Here is a 27,285-nt window from a genome sequence, read left to right as displayed (position 1 = left end):
TATTTCAAATAAAAAAGTATGATGGACAGTGCTGAACAGTTTTGGGGGGAGAAGAGAAGTCCTTCCTGGTTTTACACCTCTTCAGAGAAACAAAGTGTTCTGTAATGCTACAAAAAGTTAAAAAAAAAAAAGAAAATCCAACAGAAATGGGGGGTTGGGGGCTTCTTTGGCTTTGGTTGTCAGGTCAGAGCAGGGAGAGACATACCCAGGTTCTGCCACATGCTGAAGAGCTCATATGCCATCATCACTCTCATATCACCATATCTGAAAGAGAAGAGAGACACAACTGCCCATGGAACAAAAACTGGCAAGGCAGTGATGTGAACAAAAAAATAATCCAATTGTAAAAAAAAAAAAATTCAGTTCACATCTATGTCAACATAAAATACCAAACAACTTGACTGAACACTGTATTAGGAGACCTACTTATTTATTGCCCAGGCACTTCCACTCCTAAGTACCATAATAAATCCCAGAAAAAGAAGTCTCTCTTTTGAGGTGAGGACCCAACAAAACATGTCCTTACTTATCCAGAATCTTCTTCCTCTTGGCAGGTGTGGCACTCTCTAGTTGGAGACTTGGCTGGTTTATAAACAAAACTGCCAGGCTGAAATAAGAGTTCCAGACCTGTGACAAGGGAAAGAATTTTGTAACATCACACTCCAAGGACTAAGCTTTAAACAAGTGTAGAAACACATATGATCCTTTTTGTAATCAAGACTTAACTTAATCACTATGTATCTTACAGTGGAGATACTAAACTCTTAAGGATATTAATGGATTATTTAAAACCTACTAAGAACTTGAAAAACTTGAGCCCTCCTGTGTGCACATGTCCCCAGGGACATTCTGGCAGCTTTGCCCTACTAACTTGCTGCCCATCTTCAACTACATCAGACACAGGGACAACACTGTCTAAGATCCTGTGTTCCTCCCCTTTTCATGTCAGCAGCCAGAATGAGAGACCTTTGGGAGAGGAAGACCATTAATACCCCAACTTCAGGAGGAGCATTGCCTGAGTTTACATTCCATCAGCCATCAGTCTGGAAGCCAGCACATTCCATCAGCTCCACAGCTCATGGAGATAGTTGTTTCCTTTACCAAGGGCTCAATCTCCCTGATTTCATCTCAAGCTGTAGCTGTTCTGCTTTCCCCTGCATTCCACAGCAGATTCCCACCCCTGTCCTTTATCAGGTCATCTTCCTCACAGACACCCAGATAAACGTTGCAAATATAATCAGCTAATGCAGAGAGCAGCTCTTGCTCCTTTATTGCTGCTGGTTTAAAACGATGTCAGAACGTTTTCTGAGAATCAATTCTTACTTTAAAATCGAAGTCTGTTTCTGTGAAATTCTTATGCAGTGCAGAGGACAGGTACTGAACTGTTGTAACTATGATACTGCAGGCAAAAACAAAGAGAAGAAAACAAAAAGAGAACATTTGAATCTGGAGTACAACATTTTACAGTGGATGGTGGTGCTGGTTTAACTTTAGGTACAGAGATGAGCATTCTTTGTGTAATCACTGTGAGATTTGCACAGAAATCACCTTTCTTTCTGTGCTTTAATGAACATACAAAATTAAGAACCTTCACCATAACTGTAACTTTTGAAATTCACACAGCAGCATTTAAAATCCTGTCTATTTTGCATGGCTGGGCCCTATGACCTCCAATGAAATGGAAGAAGACACTCCTTCTTATTTTACGCAGAAAGATTTATTTTTTTTCCCCAGAGAAGAGCAACTCAAAAAGTTTGAGCTATCTTTGTTCTTTGCTATACAATGGTCCTTTGTCTGGCCTCACATTCAACCCAAGATATTTGTATTTTGCCAATTTTTGATCCTGTGGGTTTTTTTTGTTGGTGGCTAAATACACCTTAGTGAAAGGCAATCAAGGCATGTGATAAATTCAGGAATTAATAAACACCATGTAGATAAGGCAGCAATAGTATCAAAAAAGTGAGCACATCTGATTCACATGCAAGCAATACTCCAGTAACACTTCTAAATATACCTGTGAGTGCAAAGGTTTGTGGTAAAATAACACCAAAAGGAAGGGACAACCTGCAGCATCTGAGGGAGCTGCTCTCTCACGTGGGCTTTTCTTTTCCTACAGAACTTCACTGAGTCTTTACGCTTGAAATACTGCAATGCACTTCTTTCACTTCTCATTAGCAGGGTGGACTCAGAGCATTCAGCTGAGCTGAGCAGGCAGCCCTTAGGAACACTTCCATGGTGTTTCCTTGTAATGGGAACCCTCTGGTTGTCTTTCAGTCAGTGGTAATTCCACAGCCAGTTTAGCTAAGGAGACTACTAAATAATTCCAGCCACCCTGTGTTGAGCACTGCTGCCAAGCCCAACAGCACAGAGCTTAACCCATCACAAGCAAACTGAGACAAAACAAAGCATTGAAATGGGAGATAACAACTGCATGGAGAAGTATCTCTGTGTGTAATGCTCTGGTGCCATTGCTGGGCTCTGCTCCTCCCTTTCCAAAATACCTGAGTCCTCCCTCCAGGTCGATTCAGGGGTGATGTTTATGGGAAGGCACAGATGTTCAATGCAATGATTCCCTGAGCAGGGGAGGGAGAGGCCTGTTAGCAGCCCTTGGTGTGGGGAGCTCACTCTCAGGGCAGCTCCCTCATCTTTGGCTTTGAACTTCCAACTCTTTGATGTCTGTGAACACTGGCAGAGTTTAACTGTGGGGAATTTCGGCTGGACCGAGACCCTAACGTGGAATGAGAATATGATTGAGAATGAAGGCATTAGCCCTGACAACATATTGATGTACCCTGAAAGAAGGGAAAAGCACCAGGAGGAAAGCTGTCCGTGAGAAACAAGAACTTGTTTTGGATAAAGTGACTGAGCAAGACGTAAACATAAAAGATAACAGAACAGATGTGCAGAGAGACTGTGGGAAGGTAAAACTGCCAGAGTCAACCTATCAGCCCTGAGATTGTGTTGCTGTGTTTGAAATTAACCTATCTGTAAAGAACAGGTTAAGAAATGTATAAAAGGAGCTGTAAAAGTGCAAGCTGGTGCTTTCTTCTCTCCAATAAACCTTTCTAGTGGATTTCAGTGTCATGTCCGTTCCAACAGCGACATTTAACAAACAGAACAAACACAGAGGTTTGGTCCAGAGTGTTAAAATAACAGCAGAACGAGGATGAGCACTACAGAATTCCTGTCTTGGTCCCAGCCTGATGAAACACAGCATCACAGGTTTTAACTGCCTGAATTGGGACACAGAATGTCAACACTTTGCACCTGCTTCTCTACTTACTTGCTGGTGAGCAACCTCATCACCATCCAGTCTCGAGGAAAGACACTCATCTTCATCAGGTTCCGAAACACACAGAAAATCTTCAGGAGGAACTCCTGTCACACAGGGGAAAAAAATTAAACACCCCCAGCAGTTGCAGATTAATCTGTTTTCTTGACTACAAGAAAGGCAATTCAACTAAGTGTGTTCCACTTGAGCTTTGTGTTGCAAGGCCATTCAGCTGGAAAATGGAAGCAACATATTTTTGGATATGGCTCTATTCCTTTTGTTTGCATCTAATATGTACTGAACAAGTTGCAACTTCTTTTAAATCTTAACTTCTACAGTAAGATGAAAATCCTCCTATGTGCATAATTGTATATGACTTCTCACATTATCACAGAGAGTTCCAGTGTCAATTTGCAGCTATTTTCAAATATACTGGACTCATGATCACTTATTTATGCATTCATTTAATTAATTCATCTGTCCAAATCTCTTTGCACTTACGTCACAAATTCGAGAACAAACCACACACCCAAGCCCAATAAAACTCCTACACACTCTTTTTAAAATAGTAACTGAAAACCCCATTTCTGGCAACATGCAGCAGCAAAGAGCTCTTAAACACATTCAGGTGAATATCTGCTTTCCAAAAAAAATCCCCAAACCTGAAGACATTGCTGGTTTTTGACTACCTGCACCTCTATGTCTGTACAGAACAACAGTGAGGATTAAACATGCCAAGTTTTCGCAAATTATGATTTTATTGTTTTGTTTTATCTCCACATAAAATCAAGATGGCACAGAAAGTAACAGCACAGGGTTTCATCAAAACCATCCTACCATTATGCCTTAATGGGGTGTGTGATTAATATCCTGGTGTAACTGAGCACGGAGTGAAGCATTAGAAGGTCCTTGACTTTTGGCCTTATTTTGCCCTTTGTGTAACAGTGATAAGTGAACATAATGCCTTTCCATGCCAGAAAAAATACTGAAAATATTATTATAGCAATATTTGAAGGGGGAAAAAAAAGCAATATATTTTATTAGGTCAACTGAGAGCTGAAAAAACATTTGGATATAAAATCTTCAGCCTTTGTTCCTCTCCTGGAACAGACCCTCAGATTACCAGAGATGCAACAGTGTTTGTTCTTATGGTCGTAAAGACAAATTTCAGTTCAATGACCTTTTTCATGAGTCTGACATAAGAACTATAGTTTAGATAGCTTTTAAAATAAATATTAAAATGTAATAGGAATTAATTTACCAAATCATTTTCCTGTGAACTATTTGAAAGTTACCAGAAAGGTAGTAATCTCAGACAACTATCAACCTCAGATACACTCATTCCTGCGACCTAAAGGTAAGAATTTTATCATCCCAAATTCATCTCCCTGATTTATTCAGCCTCCCTATATACACACATTTAGAAGTTGAAGGCCTATCCAGAAAGCACTCCTCACTGTTTCTCCATTTCATTTCTTAAGGCAACAGAAGTTCCTGCCACATCACATTGTTCTTGTTGTGTATATTTTAGTGAGTGTATATTTTAGTGCCATGCTAACCAAAAGCATTTTACATAAAAGCTTGTCTTTATTTATAAGATTATTCTGTCTTTTAAACAGGTTGTCAGTGGAGATACTCCTCCTCCCAATGGAAGCTGAGGTAAAAAGTTTCTGCTTTTGTGAGATGTGCCATTTCAAAATGTCAGAGGCAAAAAGCCACCAGTGAGGTTTGCACCCCTCCTCAACCCCTGCTGTTCCTGGAGAGCCCTAATTTAAGTTAATGTTCACAAAGAAGGGTGCAGCAAGTGGAGTGGTAAGGTTACTGCTTTCCCCAAAAAGATTTCATCTGCTAGAGACATTTGTATCCCCCAAAAGGCCTGAAATTCTCTTTTGGCATAAAATCAATGCTCTTTGTAAGAAAGCTCCAATGCATATTGAACATCTAGTAAAATGCTTTACAACAACTGACTTCACATTCACAGGATTAAAAAAAGCCCTGTTCCTCTGAGGGTGTTTTATATGGTACAATTACGATATCCTTTATGTCCAACAACATCTATCTTGGGACTTTATTTGCTGTTATAAAGCTAATTCGGTGCCCTGTGGTCTTAAATGTTTTTTGCAACACAACACCTCTGATTACAAAAGTGAAAGGAAGATCCCTGAACAGAGTGCCAGTGGATGGGAATGATTAGCAGAGCAAGTGATGGGGGAGAGGTTCCCCTCTGCTCTCCCATTCTGAGGGAATCGCCCTACAAACATGGTATCCTGGTGTACCTTCAGTTCATCCTTGCTTTGGAAGTTGTCCAGTAAGTGCTGGAAGTGAGTGTCTGACATCTGACGAAGCAAAGATAAAAGGCAGGAGACATATTCTCCCTGTTGGACCAAATGAGAAACTCTTTGATTCAGACAATCTTGAAATTTCATAAATAAAAAACTTAACCCGGGGGAAGGTATAAAGGGAGGGGTCTGAAATGGCCCCAATGCCTATGAGGGGAAAGCTGTCATGCAGAGATTAAAAGTATTGCAGGTTAACAGTTTCTCAATTACTGTTAATACACAGGAATACACCTCTCAGAGGCTCCTCCACAGATACCAGTTTTAAAGGTTTTTTAACCAATGTTGCAGTCTTATCAAAAATAATTTTGTATTATTAATACAAATGAATGAATCACCCTCCAAGCATGCAGGTTTTGACAATCACCTTTTTCAGGCACTTAATAACCAGTGTCTATCAGAGGTGTGACTGCAGCTCATGCCGACATACCAGGAATTATTGGGACTAATTGGCTCAGACACTCAGACCAGTGTAGCAGTGACAGCTTGGGATCATGCTGGGCTACAGAAGGTGTCTGGAATCTTGTAAATATATGGCTTATTAGTGTTCACCAAGTTCTGTGCTGTCATAGCTGCAGTACTGACAGGATTGCAGTCAGATACCCTGAGTACGGTGTGGATAAGCCCACATGAGCTACAATTACATTTCTGCCCTGCAAAGCAGATGCCCCCTAACCAGTTACCACAGCATCCCAAAGTGTTTTCCAAAGAGGAGCTCCCCCATTTTACAAATCTGAAAGCAAAGCACAGAGAAGTTAAGCAATCTGTCCAAGAGAACAAAGCAAGGCAGTGCCAAGAACATCAGTACTGGGTGTTTTGACTGCTAGTCCCTTGCACAACACTGTTTTTTTCTGCAACAATGAGCAACTAATTTGTAAAATATACAGACAACATTCTGAGCAGTATCTAGTAAGAATCCACATATCACTGTGCTGTGATGTGTAAATTCAGGAACAAATACGAGGGGATTTTAGACTTGGGACTGCCCATTCTTTTTTTTTTCTTCTAATTGACTCAAGCATCTACCCAGAAGTTTTGACAAAGGTTGTTCCAATACACTTTACAGGGCTGAACTTCATTAGGAAGAAAGGTGTGCTTTTCTCTATGAGGTGGCATGTGGCAAATAGCAGTAAGTCAAATGGCAGGAGTAAAGGGAACCTGAGAGGTTACTGGACATTTGCAAGCCAGCCCCTTTCTTGTTCTGTATCAAAGAACATCTCATCATCTGAGCTAACAAGGGAAGATACAGCCTTGTGTGAGAAGGGTACCTTAGTGCACATCTGCCCCCAGCAGCACCGCTGAGGCTTCAGCCACTTGACAAAAAAGCAAGTCTAAAAAAAGGATGTTCTGAACAGCAGCTCAACATCCCACAATGTGCAAAAGCTGCATTAGAGACTCCGACAAGCAAAAATAGACTGAAATAGGCTGGAATAGGAAAGGGCACAAATCCAGAAAAGAAGAAAGCTGAATGGCAAAATTCTATTCCTTTTCTTCTCTTCCATGGGACAGCAAAGAAAAATTTCTTCCCTGTGGCTTATGCTGGCAGCCTGGACACAGCCTGGACACTCCCTCTTTCCCCACCAAGCTCAACAGTTCACTTGACTTAGGATCTCTTATTTCTTTGGAAAAAGTATAATAAATAAATACTCTGGGACCCTGGACAGAAGGTCTCCAGGGTGTTTTAGCAAAGGGACAATCACTGAGCATTATCACATCCTCAGTCTTGGGAATCACGGCCTCATGCTCATCTAGCCCTTGGTGACATCTACTTAGGGGTGAAGCTCCCCAAGGCCTCAAGTTTTAATTAATAACTCTCAATCAGAGCTGCAAAGACAAACAAGAAAATAACCTGGAAAGGTACAAAAGCTTCCTGAGCTCCACTGCTTCCCTCAGTGCATGGAGGAAGGAACGGGTTTGTGGCTTATTAAGGGAAAGAGCCAAAGCCCTGGGTGTTCATGCAGCAGGGATGATGATGAGGTGCCAGTGGTGGTGAGGGACTGAACCAGAGGTTAGAGAAGCAGGAAATAGAAACTGATTGTTAGTTACTAACAGTGATTTCTGCTGTGCACTGCGGGCAGCGCTGCCCTCTTACCGCCTCCTGAGACTGCGATTTACTCATGATTGTAAGCAGAGTTTGTAAAAGCACGTCCAGGAGGCTCTCCACCATCATCTCAACCTCCTCCACGACATCTCCCTCCTACAGCAAGTGGTGAGCAAACAGACAGTTAGACACTGGGGAGAATGGAACTGGCAAAGACAATTTTGCTGAGTCAGCTATACCATAAGCTCCATAAGAGAGGCTCAAAGTGCAACCAAATTCCTCAGTGGTCCCAGATCCTGTTGTCCTGCCGGCGCGTGTGTGCGTTACCTCGACACTCTCTGATGGAAACATTCATGGTCACAGCCATAAAGGTAAATCTATAATCAAAGGTCTAGAACCACAGTGGGATCAAATTATGTTCAGGAACCTTTATTCCATGGCAGTATTATTTTAGCTGATTTCCATGATACCTTCCATCTCATTCCTTTCACACAGAATCATGACTTGTAATTGGAAATACACATTGAATTATATTTAGCACCATGAGCTTCCTACTTCAGAGTCAGCTGGGGAAGCTTCCCCAGTCCCTCTTTGTGAGCATTGCTTTAAATGATCTGGTTACCATTTGAGATCAGAGTATTATGACCATCAAAGCTGGGTGTTTAAACTCAGCAGCAATTTCCAGAACTAAGTGGGATTTCATTGATTGGATAATTTCAGAGTATTCTCTTAATGTGAATCACAAAGTGCTAGTTACTGTCTCTTGCAGAACTACAAGTCCTCGAGCTGTGTAGAGCTTTTAAACTCCACTGACATCAAAGTTCTGGGCTTGGATGAAGAAAATTAAACAGTGTCAAACCTGGTGAATGTCTGTGTGTTTTTCCCCTTTTAAGAGCAAGAACCCTGTGTAATCAAAATCCTCTGAGTCACACACACAGATCCAGACCCTCATTTCAGATGTTCTCCTGCTGACAGTTAGCAGAATTTTGTTTTTAAAAGTTTCTTCGAAAAACCTGTATTAACCTATAAAAATCTCTCAGTCTTCATTTTACTAAATCAGTGGTGGAATTAAAAAAAAAATAAATAAAATCAAGCAGTAGATTTACCAAAGAACTGGTCTTGATTATGGAGAAGATACTACTGAGGATCCCAGAGCAGATAAGTAGCTCCTTCTGCTGTCGTAGGTGAAGGTGAATGTGGTGAAGAACTACAGGTAGCAGGATGCGCCGGGACTCTGAAAGAAGGAAAATAATTTCAAATTTAAGGAAAAAAATATCAATGAACAATTACAATAGATGGTTTAAACAAGATTCTGTGCTGTTACCATTCTCACTGAGAAGAATAATTTGAGTGCACTAACTTGAGAGAAGATAAACCCAACGGTGCTTTTTATCTCCCACTATTACCTTCATTACTTCTTTCATTCACACTTTTATGCGTGAAATAAACTCACAATCTTCAACCGTTTTTCATTCAGTTCTTAAAAGAATTACTAGAAGGCTGAGCTGAGAAATACTGAAGTTATACTGTGAAGATTAATGACACTTTAAAGGAATGTGGTGGGTTTCTCACATGACTATCCCCCTGTTTCTTTAGGCATAAGAAGGAAAGGAGGTTTTCTTCCTATCCATGGCAACAGTAGCAGAGCAATGCAAAGCACCAAGTGAGATCTGGCCAAATAACACGATGTGTTTGTGCTCTGGGTCAGCAGCAGGACTGGCCCTGGGTGCCGGTGCCTCACCTGAGAAGGAGAAGAGGCGGCTGTCGACGGTGCGGGCGATGGACTGGAGCTTCACCACGTCCATGGACTGCCCGATGTGCACAGTGCTGGGCATGCTGCCCAGGGTGCCCCGCACGAACTCGGCCACCTCCTGCACCGTGAACATCTGCAGCAGCTCGTCAAAGATGGCGGGGAAGGAGTTCAGCAGGGCGGCCTGGGGAGGGACGGGAACTCTGTCACTGCAGCCGGGGCGGTGAGATGGGAGCAGCAGTAAAACTGAATTAAGGGTCTGCCAGAAGGGCTGCTGTGGCTGCTGCTCATGTTTTTGTGATTCCTGAAGTTCACGGTGAACGAATCACACGGAGTATATAAACATCAAGTGCTGCTGCAATACTCTCACAGTAAGTGGAGCACACAGGTACAGCTTCAAAGGCTGCACTTCAGGACACAGCTTAAAACACAGGAAAAAACTGAGGTATCAGAGGACAAAAATAGTCCATTTCCGTTGAGTTACTTTTTTCAATAAATACAACACTTGCTTCTGATTAGAGTTCCACACAAAGTTTTTGTACTAAGCAACTACCCAAGACAGTTAAAACTCTTCAGAAAATATCCTGAAGAACATGCTGGCAGACCCTTAACCACAGCAGCACTGCCATGTGACATCAGGATTTCTGCAACAGGGGGTGGGGTGTGATTTCACGTGAAGGAGGCATCACATCATGCGAGTGCACATGTGATTCCTGCAGTAACAGATATTTCCAGTAAGCTCGAGTTATCCTTGGAAGTGCTTCCTCAAGTGCAAACAGTACCAGCACAACAGCAACAAAAACCTCTTCATCTCCTATTTCCCATTTTTCAATTAATTTCTTCACAAGAGTGGAAAATTCCATGCACTGCCCTGTGCTGAAGCTGCACAGACATGATGTCCTACCAGAAAACTGCCACACACCTCTAATGTTTTATAATTCTTCTCTTTCTTCCTCTGTATCCTAGCCAAGGTCCATACCTGCTTCCTCATTGTAACCACTTAAATTCCTACGTGGTTGCTTTCTTGAACTGGCCCCACTTCCACTCTTCCCTTTGTGCCATTTCCACCTCTCCTGCCCAAAGTTCTCCACACAAACCACACTGAGTTTCTGTAGAAGTTCAGATGTACCAGAATTTGTGCAGATCTCTGTTCAGCTTTGCCTTTCCAGAGTCTCACCACTTCAGTATTCTCAGTATTTCCTTTTCCTCCCAGACTTGTTTTCCCATTGCATAAACATTTCTTTACCTCCCTCACACTGACATGCCTCCCCTAATCCATATAATACCCAGCCTCGTCCTTTGCCGAGTCTGTGTTCCAAGTATCTTTTCCATCAAACAACAACAAAATCTATTTAACAGTGTTTGAGCAAAGTCTAAGTTATTTTTACAACTAACACTGTAGAGTTCATTAAATTATTCTGAATCTAAGTTTACCTCTTTCAACACCTCATTTTGTTACCATCCCCTCAAATTACACAAACCCCCACAAAGCCTCCCGGGTGTTGTCAACTATTTGTTGCTACATACATACAATGTACTAACAAAATCAACAAGTCTGAGTCATCTCAACAGCTCATGGTACTCTTGGAAGGCTGGAACAGTCACAAATCTTTATCTTTGGGATAATACCAGTGAAATTACAATGCTGGCCCCCTTACAGAAGTTTTCCTCAACTTTCTAGCTATTATTTGTAAAGCAGAATGATTTCTGTATATCCAGCAGCAATCCGAGGGTATGTATGGGATCTCTTCAGGAAGCTCTGAGCTCCCTTGAGGTTTCATCACTTCATCAGTTCCCTGAAGGGCCCATTTTTGTGCAACACCCTAAAATAGGCTGGAACATTACTCATGTCAAACTAATTGCCTGGAAGGAAGGAAATCAGTTTTACTCTCGTTGCTGGAAAGAATTATACTGAGATCTCTCAAATATCCTGGAGACGAGCACAAATGTGAGGGAAATTATGTTTGCCAGGGCCTCGAGCATTTCTATAGGTATTTACCAGTTGTCCAGATTTCCAGAACTAATAATCAAATATAAACAAATCCTTGGCTCTCCTGAACAATTTGACTTACGGAATCTTATGTACACCCTCAGTACTGTCTTTTCAATGTGTGGATGCCATAAACTGTTCCATTAATACTGAAATACTCCACATCTCCTAGTTTCAAAGTACCAGCCACTTAAACGTGAAATTCCAATTTATATGCAGGAAAAAGAGGGTTTGGGGTAGGGAAGAGAGATTAATTGGGAACATCCATGACAAAACACTTGTGCAGCTGTGGGGTCGTTACTTACACAGTTAAATGACGGCCTTGACGTGCCCCCACATTTTTGTGGGGCACAAGTCCCGGCTCCGCTCGCCTGCCCTCCAGGCTGGGAGGCCTATGGGGCAAGTGGGATCGAGGGGCAACACAGTGGCAAGGGGGAAACAAAAAGCAAACTTTTCAAAGATTAAACAAGGACAGGCTTTATAAATTACAAAAGTCCAAAGTAAGAAGTACCACAGTGAGAGAAAGGAGGGAAAAATAAATAAAGAGAAACAAAGAGAAAAAGGGAGAATACCCCCGTCCTCAAAGTGAGTCTCCCTCTGTATTTGTGACCAACACAACTGGAAAACAAACATAAGATGCTGCTTCTATTCCCCATCACTTTGTCTGCAAAATTCTGTGCACTGATTTCTCATGTTCCTGGCCCATTTACCATACCCACTAGTGGGTGATTAAATAAAAGATTAGAGCAGCTGCTCTCGAAAGCTTTCAGAGCAGCTCCTTAAGAAAGAGATCACAGCACAGGCAGCTTCCCTAACCAGTGGAGTCACTGCCTGGCTGCACCATTCACAGCAGCTGCTGCTATGGCAAACCACAGCAGGCATTCAAAACATCTGTAATTCTGTATTAGTGAGGACAAACCACCTTCATGTTACCAGGGAACTCTAGGTGGTCCCTTCTGACACCTGAGCAGAGGCACATGCAGCACATTTGACATTACTGTTTAGAACTTTCAAATGCTGAAGTATGTAATGTACTACAGTGATATTTAAAATAGGAACCAAAACTTAGCACCATCCTCACTCACTCTGAGGAGTAGCTTAAGCTCATGTGAAGTCTTTGTGAAGTCCCCTGGGCCATATTCAAAGTGATGTATGAAATGTGAGTATCACAACAGGCTTGTGGCCAGGTTGCACATGATTCTGACCACAATTTTAGTGTATGCTGGAATTAAGTTTACCTGACTGTGAGTACGTCAATTGAACCTCTCTACTGTGATGCTGCTATGACTGTAAGTATTGATTTGAACTACTGTAATTAAGGATTTAAAAATTCTTGAGGCCAACAGTAAGACACGTGAATGAGACTTAAAAATGCAGTTTACTTTTGTGAAGAGCAAAAACTGTGTTCTCATGTGACAAGTCACCTTCCCCTTGAGAGCCCATAGTCCAGCTCACCTGTGCAAAGCTACTGCCTGACACCTTCAACTGGCTGTGTTGTTTTCCAGAATCATCAGCTTGCTGGAGGGGAAAACTCTATTAATCTGCATTTAATCCCCATGTGCCCACAACTACTACCCGTGCAGAAAACAGCTGCCTCTTGGTTTGCCAGTGGAAGTGTAAAAAATAGCAAACCTGTGTGAAGATGAGAGTCTCAGAGCTCCTGCTGTCCAAGCTGAGCACAAATCTGATGGACTGGAAAAGCTCCTGGATGCTGGAGCGGAACTGTTCCTCCTCCATTCCACAAGTAGCTCTGGAGTAAAGGATCCGAGATTGGACAATGAACTTGAAAAGATATTCCAAGGCCTTAAGGAGCAGGAGTGGAAGGAGATTAAGACAGAGAAAAAGAGAGAAAGAAAAATAAAGGAGCTTTAAAGAGAACCAGGAAAGATTCTAGGTGCATAATTACTAAATTCTTCAGCTTTAGAAAAGAGAAAGAAAAACAGGTTTTATAAGTTATATAATTCAGTTAAGGAAGAGCTACTCATAGGCAAGTACCCATTCTCAACCAATAATCTTTGTTACTAGCATGTCCCACTAACAAAAAAACTATGTACTGAAGTCAAACAGACAAATATGAGTTACATAATTTTAGGAAAATCTTGGTACAATGACTGAAGTGACAAAAGAAGCTGTTCTCCAGTTTACTTTCAAATTGTACCATTAATTATTTGAGCTAGCTAATCTAGATTACAATCAGTGCACTGTCATTGGAACAGCAGAACAGTTACCTGGAAATAAGTAAATCTACTTTTCAGTTTGAACACAACAGCAACGTTCACCTTTATTTCTGGCAGCCACATGCACAACAGAAATAAATGCAGATGCAGAAATAGGAGACAAGGGCAGCACGTGAAGCCCTCTGGCAGCACAGGACAAGCAGCAGCACTGCAGTGAGCACCTCTTTACTTCACACTGTGATAAGTTAAGGTGTCTTCCTTTTTTTATCCCACATGAAACCTGGAGAGCACCCAGCAGAGGGAGAATAACCCACACCCAAGATGGAACTCAACCCAGTACATGATGTGTGAGAGATGCAGGACTAGCACTGGGTTTGTTTGTGGTAGAATGGTAAGTTGTTCTGTGACACGTTCAGGGGAAATCTGAATTTGCAACCTAAACATCTGTAAAATTTTGTAAATGGCATTATAGAGAACTGCACTTATCAATGTTGATGAAGAAAACACAGTGTTCTGTGCAGCTGTGACAAGTTACCAACCCATCAACAGTTCTCCCAGACACCAACCCTGCAGGGTGACATCCCACACGGCCTTTCTGATCACTTGGTGCACACAACTGTCAACATGAAAATGCACTAAGTATCAGTGACACTGGTCTTCACTTCCCTCCCTCAGTGCTTATCATGATTCACAATGAAAATAGGATCATGATGCACAGTTTGATGATATCCTCAAAATTCAGCACAGGAAATAAAGAGGCTGGAGATTCAGCAATCACAGATTTCAAAAATGCCACTGGCTCTGACAGCCTTTTTTTTCCTTTTTCAGAAATTATGGAGCTTTGGCAATTCAGCAGTACATTATTTATACTTCTGCATTAAATCATCTCCCAGTGAAGCTTCCTTACACCAAAGAACTTCATCAGGAAAGAACAACTGCATTTCTGGCTGGTTTCCAGACAAAGGCCAGTTGGTTCACAGTCAGCTCTTCCAGGTTAACATCTCTGTGCTAACACCAAATCCAGCACAGTCAGTGCTCACATGAGCTGTTTTATAGCTTTGGTACAGACAACCATAATTCTAACCTGAAAGCTCATAACTTCAATGTGAAGCTTATGTTTTGCAATGAGTCAGAAGATTTCTGTATGAACTTCCATAATTCCCTGTGGAAGGGGAAATGGCAGGGCTCTGCACATCCTTAGAATCTGAACAATGTGCCCACACACAGGCAGTGAAGTGCAAAGTTCCATGTGTTTGCAGGCACATGGCTGGGATGCTAAAAACACAAACCCAGTCTCGTTAGCACAGTCAGCACCTGGGAATAACTCTGACTCTAACTACCTACAAAATCACAACCATGATGTGTGTATGTGCCTAAAGACACAGAAGTGCCCTGAAATAAAATTCCAGCCTTCTCTTATGTTTGGCATGGTATAAAAAAATCAGCATCAAATTAAAGGAGGTCCCTCACAAGAGCAGTCTGTCTGCATGTTCATGCCATTGGTGAGCACACACCTCTCCCCTGTGAGCAGGTTCCTCAATCCAGGCAAAACCCACCCGTGGTTCCACTACTGGAAGATATCTGAAGCTGGAAGGGCACCTCCTAGAGAAGCCTCCTAAGTTTTGCCATGATTAGTAGGGACAATAAAACTGGCTGTGGAGCCATTCATGGACACTTCATTACAGAAGGCTCCAGGGAGGCACAAGCAGCTGTACCCAGATGCAGCTTATGTGGAGCTTGGTATAGGATGTAATAAAGGGGCATGATATAATGTGTTCTAGCACAGGTAGAGATGTCCTTTTCATTACAGTTCCTCAGGAGAGGAGCTACAGTTTCACAGGAGTTTTTTGAGAATTAAGAGCAGTCTTGAGGGTGGTGAGAAATTTTAGAAATACTCTAGAGCACCACTTGCTACTGCCAGGGTTGGAAAACAGAATCCTATGAGACATCTGCATATCCATCATGAATGTGCAAGACTGGTCAAGAGCCAAAAAAGAGTGCAGAGATATTTCAACACCAGCCTCAGGGTACTGCACTTAACAGCTAATTCAGGGAAAAAGGGATCAGGAGCTATCCTGTTTTCTTAGTATAAGAACTACTAATCCAAGGAATGTAGTGAACACAGCAAAGACCCCAGAAATTCCCAGTAGAATTTAGCACTGGTAATGACACATTAGCAATGATAATGAGTTTGGTACAAACTTGCTCCAAATGCCTGAAATAAAATCTGGAAACAAAGAAGGAAATGAAATCAATCACCTGGCTGTAACAGAAAGAAAATAAAGATCTTAATTTGGGCCTCCAAGATACACCTGCAAAGGCAACTGTCTGAATAAGATGTGGCAGCAGTGTGGGTGGTGGAGGATGTGCTGTTAGGTCTGCACAGACTCTGGTGGTAATTGTAATTCCTGTGCTTGGAAAGGCTTGGGCTGTCAGGTCTTCAAACTGACCTCACTCATGGAGGGAACAGCTACAAGCCCTTGAGATTCCCAGTAGGCAAAGAGCTGCCTTGGATCCCTAGACAGAACATGCCTTATTCACAAACAGTAAGCTGACTAATCCCAGCTTCTGAGAGACATTCCAGCATTCATACTGTTACTATTTCCAAAGAGGACTGCTGTGACATTCAAAAAATGCAGATCACATAGGGACAATATCCTACATCTCCATTTGCTGCACTGCATATAGCACTAATGAGTGGTTTGAGAGGGAAGAAAAGCTCCTCGAAGTCATTCCAGCTAGAGATCTTCCTCTCATCTCATAATTCTAATAGATTTCTTTGCAATTAAAAAAAAAAAGAGGAAGGATAAGGATGGGGGAAAAAAAGAATAATTTCTTGAAAAGATGCCTTTGCCCTATTTTTACCATTCCCTATGAATCTGTGGTTGAAAAACACGACAAAGAAGATGTAAATATCAACCCAGGACAAATTAAACACTGGTTTAAATACCCTTGTATAATCTGAGCAGGATCCTAACAGGATGGAAAGTGAGTCAATGGCAGTGACGTTGTGCTTCCCCTGGGAGATGCCTCACCTATATTTGTACTGACAAGTGAAAAAAACCAAGTGCCAATGCTGCCACTGCTACCAGTTCTACAAGTGCCCAGATCCAAGTGTTTGGACAGCAGCAGAGACAGAACATTCAACCAAAGAGAAACACCTTGCTGCAAATTTTGGAATCTTGTATTCATGTACTCGACACACCATCTTCCTGGCTTACAATTACACAAGGTAAAACTAACACTTGATTTATTCTCTGATTTCTCTCTAATAGCAGCAAAAACATTCCTGGTGTTTCACACCCCATTGGAAAGCTGTGCCCTCCTGTGAGATGGTATTCTTGTCATGAACTGTGGCTCAGGTCCTGTGCAGCACTAATTCAAAAAATCTCCATCCAGTTAAAGGCTCATTTATCTGCTGCTTAAAATACTCTAGAGCTTCAACCCATAGTACAATGGAGCTGTGCCACAGCCAGAAACGAAAAGCAGATCTTTGATCCACAGCACCTTTACATTTAAAAATGCTGCTGCTTGAAGGGCATGGGGTAGACCACATAAATGGAGTGTATGTGCACTGGCCATGGATGTAAGTCCTACTAAAATTCTCCACAGGGCTGCAAAAGGACTTAAGGATACATGATTCTGCCTTTTTTTTCTGCACAAGAGTGAATCTCTCCCTAAAATTAAAATGTCATATATATATATATATATATATATATATATATGAAAAAATCTGGTTAAACAAATAACAAGTCAGTGCCACACTACCCTTGATTGTATTTACAGCCTGTAGTCCCAGATGAGGACTACAGCACTGCCATTGGATACATACCCTCATTGCCTCCTGGATGTGGTCCTGGCGCACGAGCTCAGCTGAGCGGTCCATGTACCACTTCAGACAGCGGATCAGCTCCCTGCATTGGACAGGGAAAGGAACCTTCAGCACTGTTTTAAAATCAGGCAGGTAACAAACATTTTGCTTGTCGGGAGAGAGCTACAAAACAGCCTCATTTCACTTCATTTCAGTGGTCAGTTGTAGCTGTCCTTGACACTGAACTTATGTAATATTTGCGTTTATTTAAGTTTCAAAACCAGAAAATAATTTCTTCTCTATAATTGACTTAGATCATAAGGAACGCTAAGACAACATAAAAAAGATGTTATTAAAGAGACAGCTTTGGTAAAGGCATGGTTCTAAGACCAAAATATATCTTTTTTTGTAATAAGAAATTTCAGCTCTCGTCTAAGTTTTTAGAAACTAAGATCACAAAGAAAATACATACATCTATTTTCCCAAGCACACACCACCATCTGGACTGTTATAATGGTGTATTAAAACCATGTTTTATTTCAGACATCACTAACAAAACCCATTTGTTTTGTCTGAAAGAGGTGACAACACAAAGCAGAACATCTTTTTATCTTCTGAACATGACTATGCCTTCTAATGTTGTATAGTATCTATGGGTTTGTACCTGCCATTGACAGAATATATTTTATATTTATTTTAATTACACACAAATGTGAATGGTTTAAAACAATCAAAACCAATTATAAGATGGTTTTAATAGTTTATTATGGCCAAAGATAAAATATTCTCAAAAATACAAAGGAAATGGTCTAAGAGAAAAGAAAAGCAACACCCTGAATGAGAACTGTTACTGCTTTAAGAAAATCTATCTCATTATCTGATGCAAGACTCTTTGAATACTAGAAAATAAGGCAGAATCTTCAAAGTAACTGAAATTTAAATTTATGATCTGCTGACATTAGATTGCAATCAAACAGAACATCATCTTATGTGAAAACCTGTCTAGTCTGGAAAAGGAAGTTAAAGTTACTTCTCTGAACTTTCACTCCAGGCTTGTATCCCAACATCCTTAAGACAAGGAATGTGTATGCTCCTGGTAGCTCATTAGTACAGACTCATAATGAACTGTTGCTGAGTGAGTCTCTTCAGTCAAAAAAAAAGAGAAAGCAAGATTTGCCAGTTCAGAAGGGTAAGAGAAATGCCCAAGTCTGGCCACACTCAGGTGACACTCAGCAGCTTTTCCCTACAGCTGTGCTGGAAAACTTCCAGTTGAGCAATTCTACTTTTGGAAACCACTGCTGAAAGGAAGGGTGTGATTCTGATGGTGACATCATTCCAGTGGTGGATAAACAAAACCTACTTGTAAGCCAGAGCTCCTGCAAAGTGCTTCTGGATGTAGGTGTCCATCACGGGCCGGAAATGGAAGTACTTGCTGTCACGCAGCAGGTTTATGATGAACACCTGGGGGAGATGAAGGAGTGAACCCACACTACAGGAAACTGCACTTTGTTACTAAACAAGCTACCCAAGCTAAGGAATAATGAAATACATGAGCTCCTTTAAGCAGTGTCTGTGTTATTAGATGTCATTGTTTGCTTCTCCCAAGTGAGAGCAGATATTGCTGCCCTCAGATCTGCCAAGGTTGTCCTGCCCTCCTCACCCAAGATCATTACAGAAAATGTAAGGCTGGATCCAGCTGAATGTTTTATATTTCACAGAAGTAAAATACTAGCAACATGATGACAAGAAACTTAAAACTCACTGAACATGAGATAAATAACAATCCAGGAGCTTACCAAAGACTGAAAAACCAGCAGACCATATTTCTCTGTGTTGTCATCCAAAACTACAAACAACGTGTCCAGAATATCTTGTAGGAACTAAAATGACACAAACAAACAAAGAATTTCAAATTAAATTGTACTCAAAAGGTTATTTCTCCCCTGCTTTAATTAGTTCATACATGTTGGTATCTTTGTGAAAAACTTGCCAAGGACAAACCACTTCAGTTTCATCCATATAATTTGATTTTTACTAAGAAGATTTTTTCTCTTTACAAGAAATATTTCTAAAAAAAACATGACAGAAAAACAAAAAATAAGGAATATGTACTGCATGGCTGATTTGTAAACTTGACTGAGTGTTCCTCTCACTGTGAGCTGACTAAAAGTGCTGCCTAACAAGAATAGCAGTCATTAGAGTGTATCAGGGACTGTTCAGCATCAAATTTAAGGCTTGGAAGAACATTAACTGGTGCTCCAAATTATGTTTAATACTGAAAACTTTTGTTATATGACAGCAAGTAAAGGTTTCCTAACAAGCATTAATTGGGTCCTGTTACATATTGCCAGTTGTTTCTTTCCTCCCCTAATATCTCAGCTTGCTGAGCACTAACAATTCAGTGATTTTCTTCCTGAAAGCACAGTCTTCAAAAGGATGAGTGTGAAGGAGGATGCTCAAGATCATCAACTGCACATTCTCTCATGATTTTTTAATCTATTCTACTTAAATTTATAATGTGGAAAACAAGAAATAAATTATGACAATTTATGAAGTCTCTGGAATGATAAAACTTCTTTTTTTCTGAATTACTGCATTCTGTTCTTCATATCCCAGTGCCAAATGGCAGCTGAATTTATGGAGGGAATCAATTACTTCTCCCCACGAAATTATTTAATCCACATCTTTCTTTGTCTTTCTCTAAAAAAACAGATACTTGTCCTGCCCTGCAAACAAAGTATACAAAACATGACATTCTTGAAGAATTGCAATATAGATGGGGTTTGTGCTCTTCTGTTACTGTTACCAAGCTATCAGGAAGACTAACATTCCAGATATGGCAACATTCAAATGAGTTACAGTGAAGTGGCTTTAATCATAAATTACTAATGAAGTGAGGGGATTTGACTTTGGTTTCTTCTCCTTGGTTGTTTGCTGTTACAAATCATCTTTTACTTCTCAGTTTACAGAAATAGGGAGAGTTCTCAGCACTCCTAAAATTATCAGAGGGATATGTGGAATGCAGGGTTATTTTGCTGAGACTACAAATATTCAAATACAGTTTAAAGCTCCTTGGACCTAAGGAAGTTCAGGTCACACAAGGATTGTCACGTAGAGCAACAGTGGTTACAAAACATGGTGAAATCATGAGCTGGGAGACAGAAATAGAGGTGGTGGTTGGACACACTAGAGAGCAAGTGGTGCTCTAGGCAGCAGTTCACAGTGCTGGGATAGGAAAAGGGGTGTGCAGGATGGTTCACTGGCCCCTGAGCAAAACTCAACTTCCAAGGTCCTTTATGGGGACATTTGGAAGATATCTTCAAAATATCAATGCAGATTGACTGTTTGAGAGGGTCAAGTTTTCTGAGTCAGCTGTTTCTCCACTCTGGAAAGGACTAACCACACCTGGGCCAGGTCTCAGACTGTCATTTAGGAAATACTGCTGGAACAGGTAAGACTGCCCAAAACACCTCTACCAGTGGCTGTGTCTGCTCCAGCAGCTGTGTGGGCCTGCAGACTGGAACAACTGGTGCTGGGGACCCAACACTCCCAGCACAGCTGGCTGAGGGAATTTTACTAAGGATTAGCTCTATTTTGACCCCAAGGACTAACTATCCACTAATCCCTGGAATGTATTTTCCTGCTCAGTTTCACATCATAATACAATCCCAATTCATACACAATAAAAATTCACAGTGTGAATCAAAAAGCACAGTAAGAGGGAACATTCAGAAGCCTGAATGTGGGTCTGAATTCACTATCACAGACTGTTATTTCATGTAGTACCTTAACAATTTCCTCGCCACTGACGTGTCTCAGTCTTCCCAGAATATCCATGACACGATCTGGGTAAGCCTTCCATTTCAGCAGGGCAAGCAGATCCACTGCAGAACAGAGGGAGAAAGAGCTGGAACCACATGCAGGGGGAAGAATGGGGACCCCAAACCCACCAGAGATTCATCATGTTACACTTCACCTCTTACAGTTCTCACTTCTTGGGAAATAATACATATATAGCAGAAAACAAGAAGGAAAACACTGAGTAAGTCAATAGCACAAACAGAGAAATGAATGGAGGAATGGTAAAGTGCTTTAAAAAGAATAAAAGTTGCATTTTCCCCTATGTGACTTGACTTGTAATGGGGACAATCCAATCCTGTCTTCTTGTGCTTCAGGGATGCTGCTGTGACATATTTTTACTTACTCAGTAACTCTGTAAAACCCAAACAAAATATATTTTGGATTGTGTAGAAGTGCTAACATTGTACTTTTTTGTTCTACAATCATTTAATGAAAATTAACTCTGCTTTAACATTTTAACCTTGTAATGCTCTTACATAATGTCTGTAATTTCTCTGCCACCTGTCAATATCCTTATTTCCTCAAGAGAAGTTTCTGCTCATTTCAGAAACAGTACGATATATATAATGAAATTATAACCAAAGAATATTTCAGTAAAATAAGTAAAACACAAACATTGCTCTCTTTTGTAATTCCTGCTGCCTTGGGCAATTCTGAAGGATGAGCTACTCACCATTCTGGGTCAGTTTGGTAGAAGAAAGCTGTGTGGAGACTGAGAAGGTCTCTTTGGTGCTGCGCTGGAAGATGAGGCTGGAGGGGATGTTGGGGCAGCCGTTGTAATCCTCTTTGCAGCAGGGCAGCCCCAGGTACAGTGCGTGGTTGTTGAAGGTGCTGTTCTCATCACACTGTGGGCACAGGACACGGAATGGACTGTACCTAGTCCATCTCATCCCACATGCTCACAGCCTCAGCAGTTGCCTAACAGTACTTTTATTGATCTTTTTATTGGGTGCACAGAAACACTTCTAAGAAAAAGCTGTGCTTACCACCTTTGGGGCCTGTGCACACACAAGACAGGCCCAGCCCTACAAAGTGTGGGCTCCTAAGCACTGACTCTTTAGAACTTATCAAGATCTTCCAACTGTACAACTGCTGTCTGAAAACTGTACTGAAGAAATAAACCCAGGTAAGAAAAAGCACCCCCCCAAATCCCTCACTGCAGGGCTGCCAAGCTGTAGTAACATGATGCATTTGAAGTACAGCATAATGTCACCACACAAAGGCACAGAGTAACACCATAAGCTGGAAGAACTGCTGAATGCTCATGAACACCAGTGTGTTTGAGGTCAAAATGGATGGGATTAGCAGCAGATAGATCATCATCATCATCTGCATGGAAAAGGTGAGCTGTACTTAGAATAGAAGGCTCTATCCATACCATGTGATTTTGAATTTATAAAATTTTGAAACAACTATTAATCTCATACATACTTCTAATAAGGAGGGAAAAGGATAATGTAATGACCATTACTCATTTAAAGTGGAGATGAGCAGGTGAAAAGTCTGCAGAGAAGAACCAGTACCTTATAAACATAAAGCTCATGGATATCATCTGACAAGGTAGTGCCATCATCTCTCATCAAAGGGGTGAACGCAAAACCAAAGAGCTTCTTTTCTCCCTTGTCTTTTGCTGTAGCAAGAGATAGAAAGAAGGAATTGTTTTAGTACATATTTTGTCTGTCCATACACACCACGAGGTTACTCACTAACTTCTCCACATGCCTAACAAAAAGCACACAGCTTACAGAACAAACAACTTCTGTAATTCTCATTTCTTCTTTCTAATTCTATGCAAAGGACTGACAAGCTTCAAATCAAACAACATAACAAAATATAAACTAGTCATTCTGTAAAGAAAACATTCTACAGAAAAACACAGCAAAAGAACAGCAGGGGAGAACATGTACAAAGTGCTTGGCCCTGCACTGATTGTTCATGATGTTTTTAATGCTGTTTAATAAATCCAGCAATCAGTTGGTTAGCAGGGCCCCTTCACTGTATTTTAGGTTGGCATCCCTTTCCTGCTTTCCACCCAGTAACAGCCTCATCCAAACAGAAGCTGGCAGTGGGGGCTCCTGGCACTCACTGGAGCAGTGCCTGAACTCGAAGCGCAGGTGGGAGCCCCGGAACCTGTCGATGGGGATGGGCAGCTTGATGATCTCCCCCCAGCGGGGGCTGTTGTTGTGGTAGAGCACAAAGGAGTGGTAGGCACTCCTGCTCGGCTCTCCTGAGCCCAGGCTGATGCAGTCCTGCAACAAAAGAAAACCATTTCACATGAGAAGACATCACATCACTACCGATGAGTCATTTTATTCCACGGTGATAACCTTTATATAATTCATATCTTTCTGTAGACATAAAACAAGAGTCAGAGCAGAAACTCAGACACAATGAAATGTGAAATTTTTTAAGAGATCTTTAAACTCTGTTTGGGTCAAAGGGTGAGCTAGGAGACCTATAATACAGGATGAATTCCAGTATCTTAAGTTATTATTTAAAGTAAGTTTTCCACCAAGCAGAGACTAGATACAATAAACACCTAACTCCAAATATATCAAGATGAGTAAAAAAAATAGGAACATCACTTGTAATACTGGACTTCTAGTATTCCAGACATTCCAGATTTCTGCTTCAGTATCTCAGTTCAGAAGTGATACTTGAATTTTTCAAGCTCTTACAAATGTTCACCTTTCAAAACTGCAGCCATCCAGTCTCAACAAGTATCCCAGAAAATTCTGATCAAGTTACTTCCTTACTGTAAGCAAAGAATTTCTGTGTAATAGTCATCACCTAAAAATACAACAGGATTTAAATTTCTGCTTTTAGGTATAACAAGCTCAGAGTTCTTGCCCAGTCTATGTATTATCAAAATACAGATGAAGACAAACATGAATTGATATTGTCTGGAAAATACAGAAATCCTTAGTCAGAGCACAAGTAAAGATGGGTGAAGTATTGAAGCCCTGAAGTAAGAACAGTAAAAGATCCTTTGTGATGAAGAGAAGGAGTAGGAAGCACTTTTTTTTATATAAAGCACTAACCTATGCTCTACACCCAGCACTTGCAAAGAGATCCAAAAGATATGATGACATCTCATAAAACCATGCAGAAAAAATACAGCTTGGAAATTCTTCACCTTTAGCATCTCCAAGGATAATGAATCCAGGAAGAAACAGAAGCTAAGCTCTCCCAGAATGACACATGCAATATAAATTCTGATACAAAAACACCCCCCACAGAATGGTGTGATGACAAGAAGAACTACTGGTCATTTCCCCAAAACATCTCTAAATTCTATCTCAAGAAAATACCAACCATTTTGATATTTTTTTATGTGTAGTCATCTGACTACCGAGTCAAGCATATCCCATTAACCAGATCCAGTTAGTTCGACCTCTGGCAATATTCTTCTGGCTCTGAGAAAGTGAAGAATTTGCAAAGGAGCCCCAAAAGAAAGAAATATTCCCTGGAATTTCGGGATTCAATGCAAGAAGGGCCTCCCCGGACAGAGATTCTCTGCAAAGGCTCTGATCCAAACTGAGTGACTGCAGCAGAAGCTCACAACTCAGTCCTCTCAAGTAAGCCTTGGCAACCACATTATGTGTCACAATCCTGCCAAAAGGTGCTGTTTTTAATACAGCAACAAGAATTAAGTGTTGCAGATACTAACAGGTTGGAGTGAGAGTAGATTAGTGGCAGCTCTACAGAGCAGAACTGCAAGATCCCAGTTCTAGTTTGTAGCAAGGGTAACTTGTTGGGCTTCAACACAGCAATTGCAGAATCTCATTCTGCATTACATTCTTAGGAGAAAGCAAAAAAATATTTCTATTTCCTCTACAAGGTACAGTAAAAATTCAAATTTCAATGTGAGCTTTTTTTGTCCCCTCAAACAATTACCTACTCTGGCTGACAAATGATCAGTCTTTGAATGCTGTTTCATCCTATAAACTTCAAATAAATGAATAGTCTTTCTTTCTCCTTGTTAGCTTAGTTTCTATGCAGTTATACTACAATTTATAGTCTGTTTAATTCTGAATAGTGATTTGCAAAATACAAACACGAAACTAGTCTCCATACATCCAGTTACCATGAGACCCAAATATGCAGGTGAATTAGAAGGCAGAGGCAAGTAAGGCAAGCTAAACTAGAAAAACTATCAGGTAATATTTCCATTGTGTAAAGGTGTGCCTTGCAATTCATAAGATATTCCTGCTACTGGAACAGAAAGAATAATAAGTGAGAAATGTGTCAAGGTTTTTTTTTTTATTATTCAGAATATATTGAAAGATACTAACAATTGACTAAGACCATTTTGAGAGGGAAATACTCATTTTCATTTTGAACAGCACTACATTCTGGAAGTAATTTCACTGCTTTCAATAGGACTATTTCTGGATCAAGATACACTCAAGAGCAGTGAGGATCTGAGAATATTCTCATTAACGCTGTGCACAGTTCTGCTAAAGTCTTCACAAAGGCATAATTCAGGCTTGGATCATGCTGCTGGTTGGGAAAAGTTTAGAGATTTTACTCTAATATCAGATGAAAATTTTGTGGCATTTCTCCCCCTTTACTGTGTAAGTCTGCACACAGTGTCTTCCTCAGCAGTCTCTGCTCCAGAAAGGCCATAGCTCAGGAATAGAAGGGGATATTCCAAGCAGGAACAGCAGTGCCTCAATGACTGAAACTGTGTTCTGCCCATATTCACAGGCATCATGAAACATCAGACATGTCCTGACACAAACCAAAGATCTGTGTTGCTTTGACTGCAACTATACAGAGGGGGAAATAACATTACAACTGGGATAAAGATTTTCTTTTACATTTGTGGCTTAAATTTTGAACACCCACAAAAGACCTTGTATATGTAAAGTCTCTCCTTTAGTGCAAATCTCAGAATGGTTTGGGTTTGAAGGAACCTCAAGGACCATCTCTTTCCAACCCCTGTGCCATGGGCAGGGACACCTTCCACTGCTCAGGGCTCCATCCAGCCTGGCCTTGAACACTTCCAGGGATGGGGCATCCACAACTTCTCTGGGCAACCTGTTCACCTGAATTTCTTCTAGTTGGACCTACCCCATGGAAATCCCTGATGTACTTTACAGTTGTCATAAGAGGCCCGGGTAAGAAAAGACTACTTCATCTCTGTGAATGAGCATTCCAACCAAAATCACAAAAGAAGTTAAGACTGGTAATGTCTAGAAATTATCTGGCTTTTATCTGTAATCATCAGCCACAGTTACAGTATAATTAGGTGCCATTATGTGCATGAGCACTTGAAGATGCTGATATTGCAGTTTGAGGCTAAAAGGCCTCTCTTGGTCCTTAGCAGACTGCTGTGAAATCAAGCTATGATTAAGAATTTGTGACTCAGTTTGAAAGGTAAAAAACAGCAAAAAAGGACTGTGATCTCTGAGCACAAACCAGTTCCGTACAAGAGATCCACTTTAATGAAATCACAACCTGCTGTAGTAATAAAAGCTCTCCTTTGAACTAAAAAGATGTGTTTGGTACACAAGCACTTTAGGTGTTTTGACTCTTCATAGTAATGGTTACAAAGCAGTGGAGGTAAAAGAAAAGGTAGGGGGAAGTTATTTCTGACAACTGCTCATGTTGAAATATTTTCTGTTTACTTCTCTATCCTCATGCCCTCCCACCCCACCTTCTTTTCAATAAAACTAAAAGAACAGAGGAAGAAAAACATAAAACACAAACCATCCCCATCTGGAATGGAGCCAGCCCAGGGTGAAACTTTATTCCAAGTTATTTTCCAGAACTACATTCAGTACTGCAACTCCAACGACTCAGATTTAAAAGCCTCTCTTGGAATCACATTTCATCCTGTTGTATGACACATATTATTTAATTTTAGACAAGCCATACACTCTTCACTTCTGACTACAGCTACCCTAAATTTTCTTTTTACCTTAGCCACTGGCACCACATTTTGGCATTACACAAGCTTTTCACAGTTTATGACTAATTTCTCCAAGTCTTCTATCCTCATATAGCGGAAGTGCTCCAAATACTTTCAAATTTATAACTGAC

The 27,285-nt window shown here is 40.9% G+C and overlaps 1 protein-coding gene across 7 annotated transcripts in view; it reads right to left on the bottom strand.

The window, feature by feature from the left end:
- Positions 1-27,285, bottom strand: part of DOCK3 (dedicator of cytokinesis 3) — a 127,704-nt gene that overhangs the window by 42,226 nt on the left and 58,193 nt on the right. For 5 of the 7 annotated variants that reach the window (XM_051793417.1, XM_051793415.1, XM_051793419.1 and 2 more), the window contains exons 11-26: positions 23,324-23,486; positions 22,761-22,867; positions 21,911-22,082; positions 21,163-21,260; positions 19,173-19,256; positions 18,737-18,837; positions 17,398-17,479; positions 13,021-13,191; positions 9,390-9,582; positions 8,755-8,882; positions 7,658-7,804; positions 5,548-5,646; positions 3,284-3,378; positions 1,324-1,399; positions 527-627; positions 206-264 (exon numbers count right to left, since the gene is read on the bottom strand). In XM_051793417.1, coding sequence (XP_051649377.1) covers positions 206-264; positions 527-627; positions 1,324-1,399; positions 3,284-3,378; positions 5,548-5,646; positions 7,658-7,804; positions 8,755-8,882; positions 9,390-9,582; positions 13,021-13,191; positions 17,398-17,479; positions 18,737-18,837; positions 19,173-19,256; positions 21,163-21,260; positions 21,911-22,082; positions 22,761-22,867; positions 23,324-23,486 — 1,876 coding nt within the window. The remainder of the gene's footprint in view (positions 1-205; positions 265-526; positions 628-1,323; positions 1,400-3,283; positions 3,379-5,547; positions 5,647-7,657; positions 7,805-8,754; positions 8,883-9,389; positions 9,583-13,020; positions 13,192-17,397; positions 17,480-18,736; positions 18,838-19,172; positions 19,257-21,162; positions 21,261-21,910; positions 22,083-22,760; positions 22,868-23,323; positions 23,487-27,285) is intronic. The other 2 variants (XM_051793416.1, XM_051793421.1) reach the window with 2 other exon arrangements.

Source organism: Manacus candei, unplaced genomic scaffold, assembly GCF_025592945.1.
Source record: "Manacus candei isolate 608988 ecotype Guabito, Panama unplaced genomic scaffold, ASM2559294v1 h1tg000036l, whole genome shotgun sequence".
In the NCBI taxonomy this organism is placed as follows: Eukaryota; Metazoa; Chordata; class Aves; order Passeriformes; family Pipridae; genus Manacus; species Manacus candei.
The sequence above is the reverse complement of the archived record's forward strand: the minus strand, read 5'-3'. Positions and strand labels throughout refer to the sequence as shown.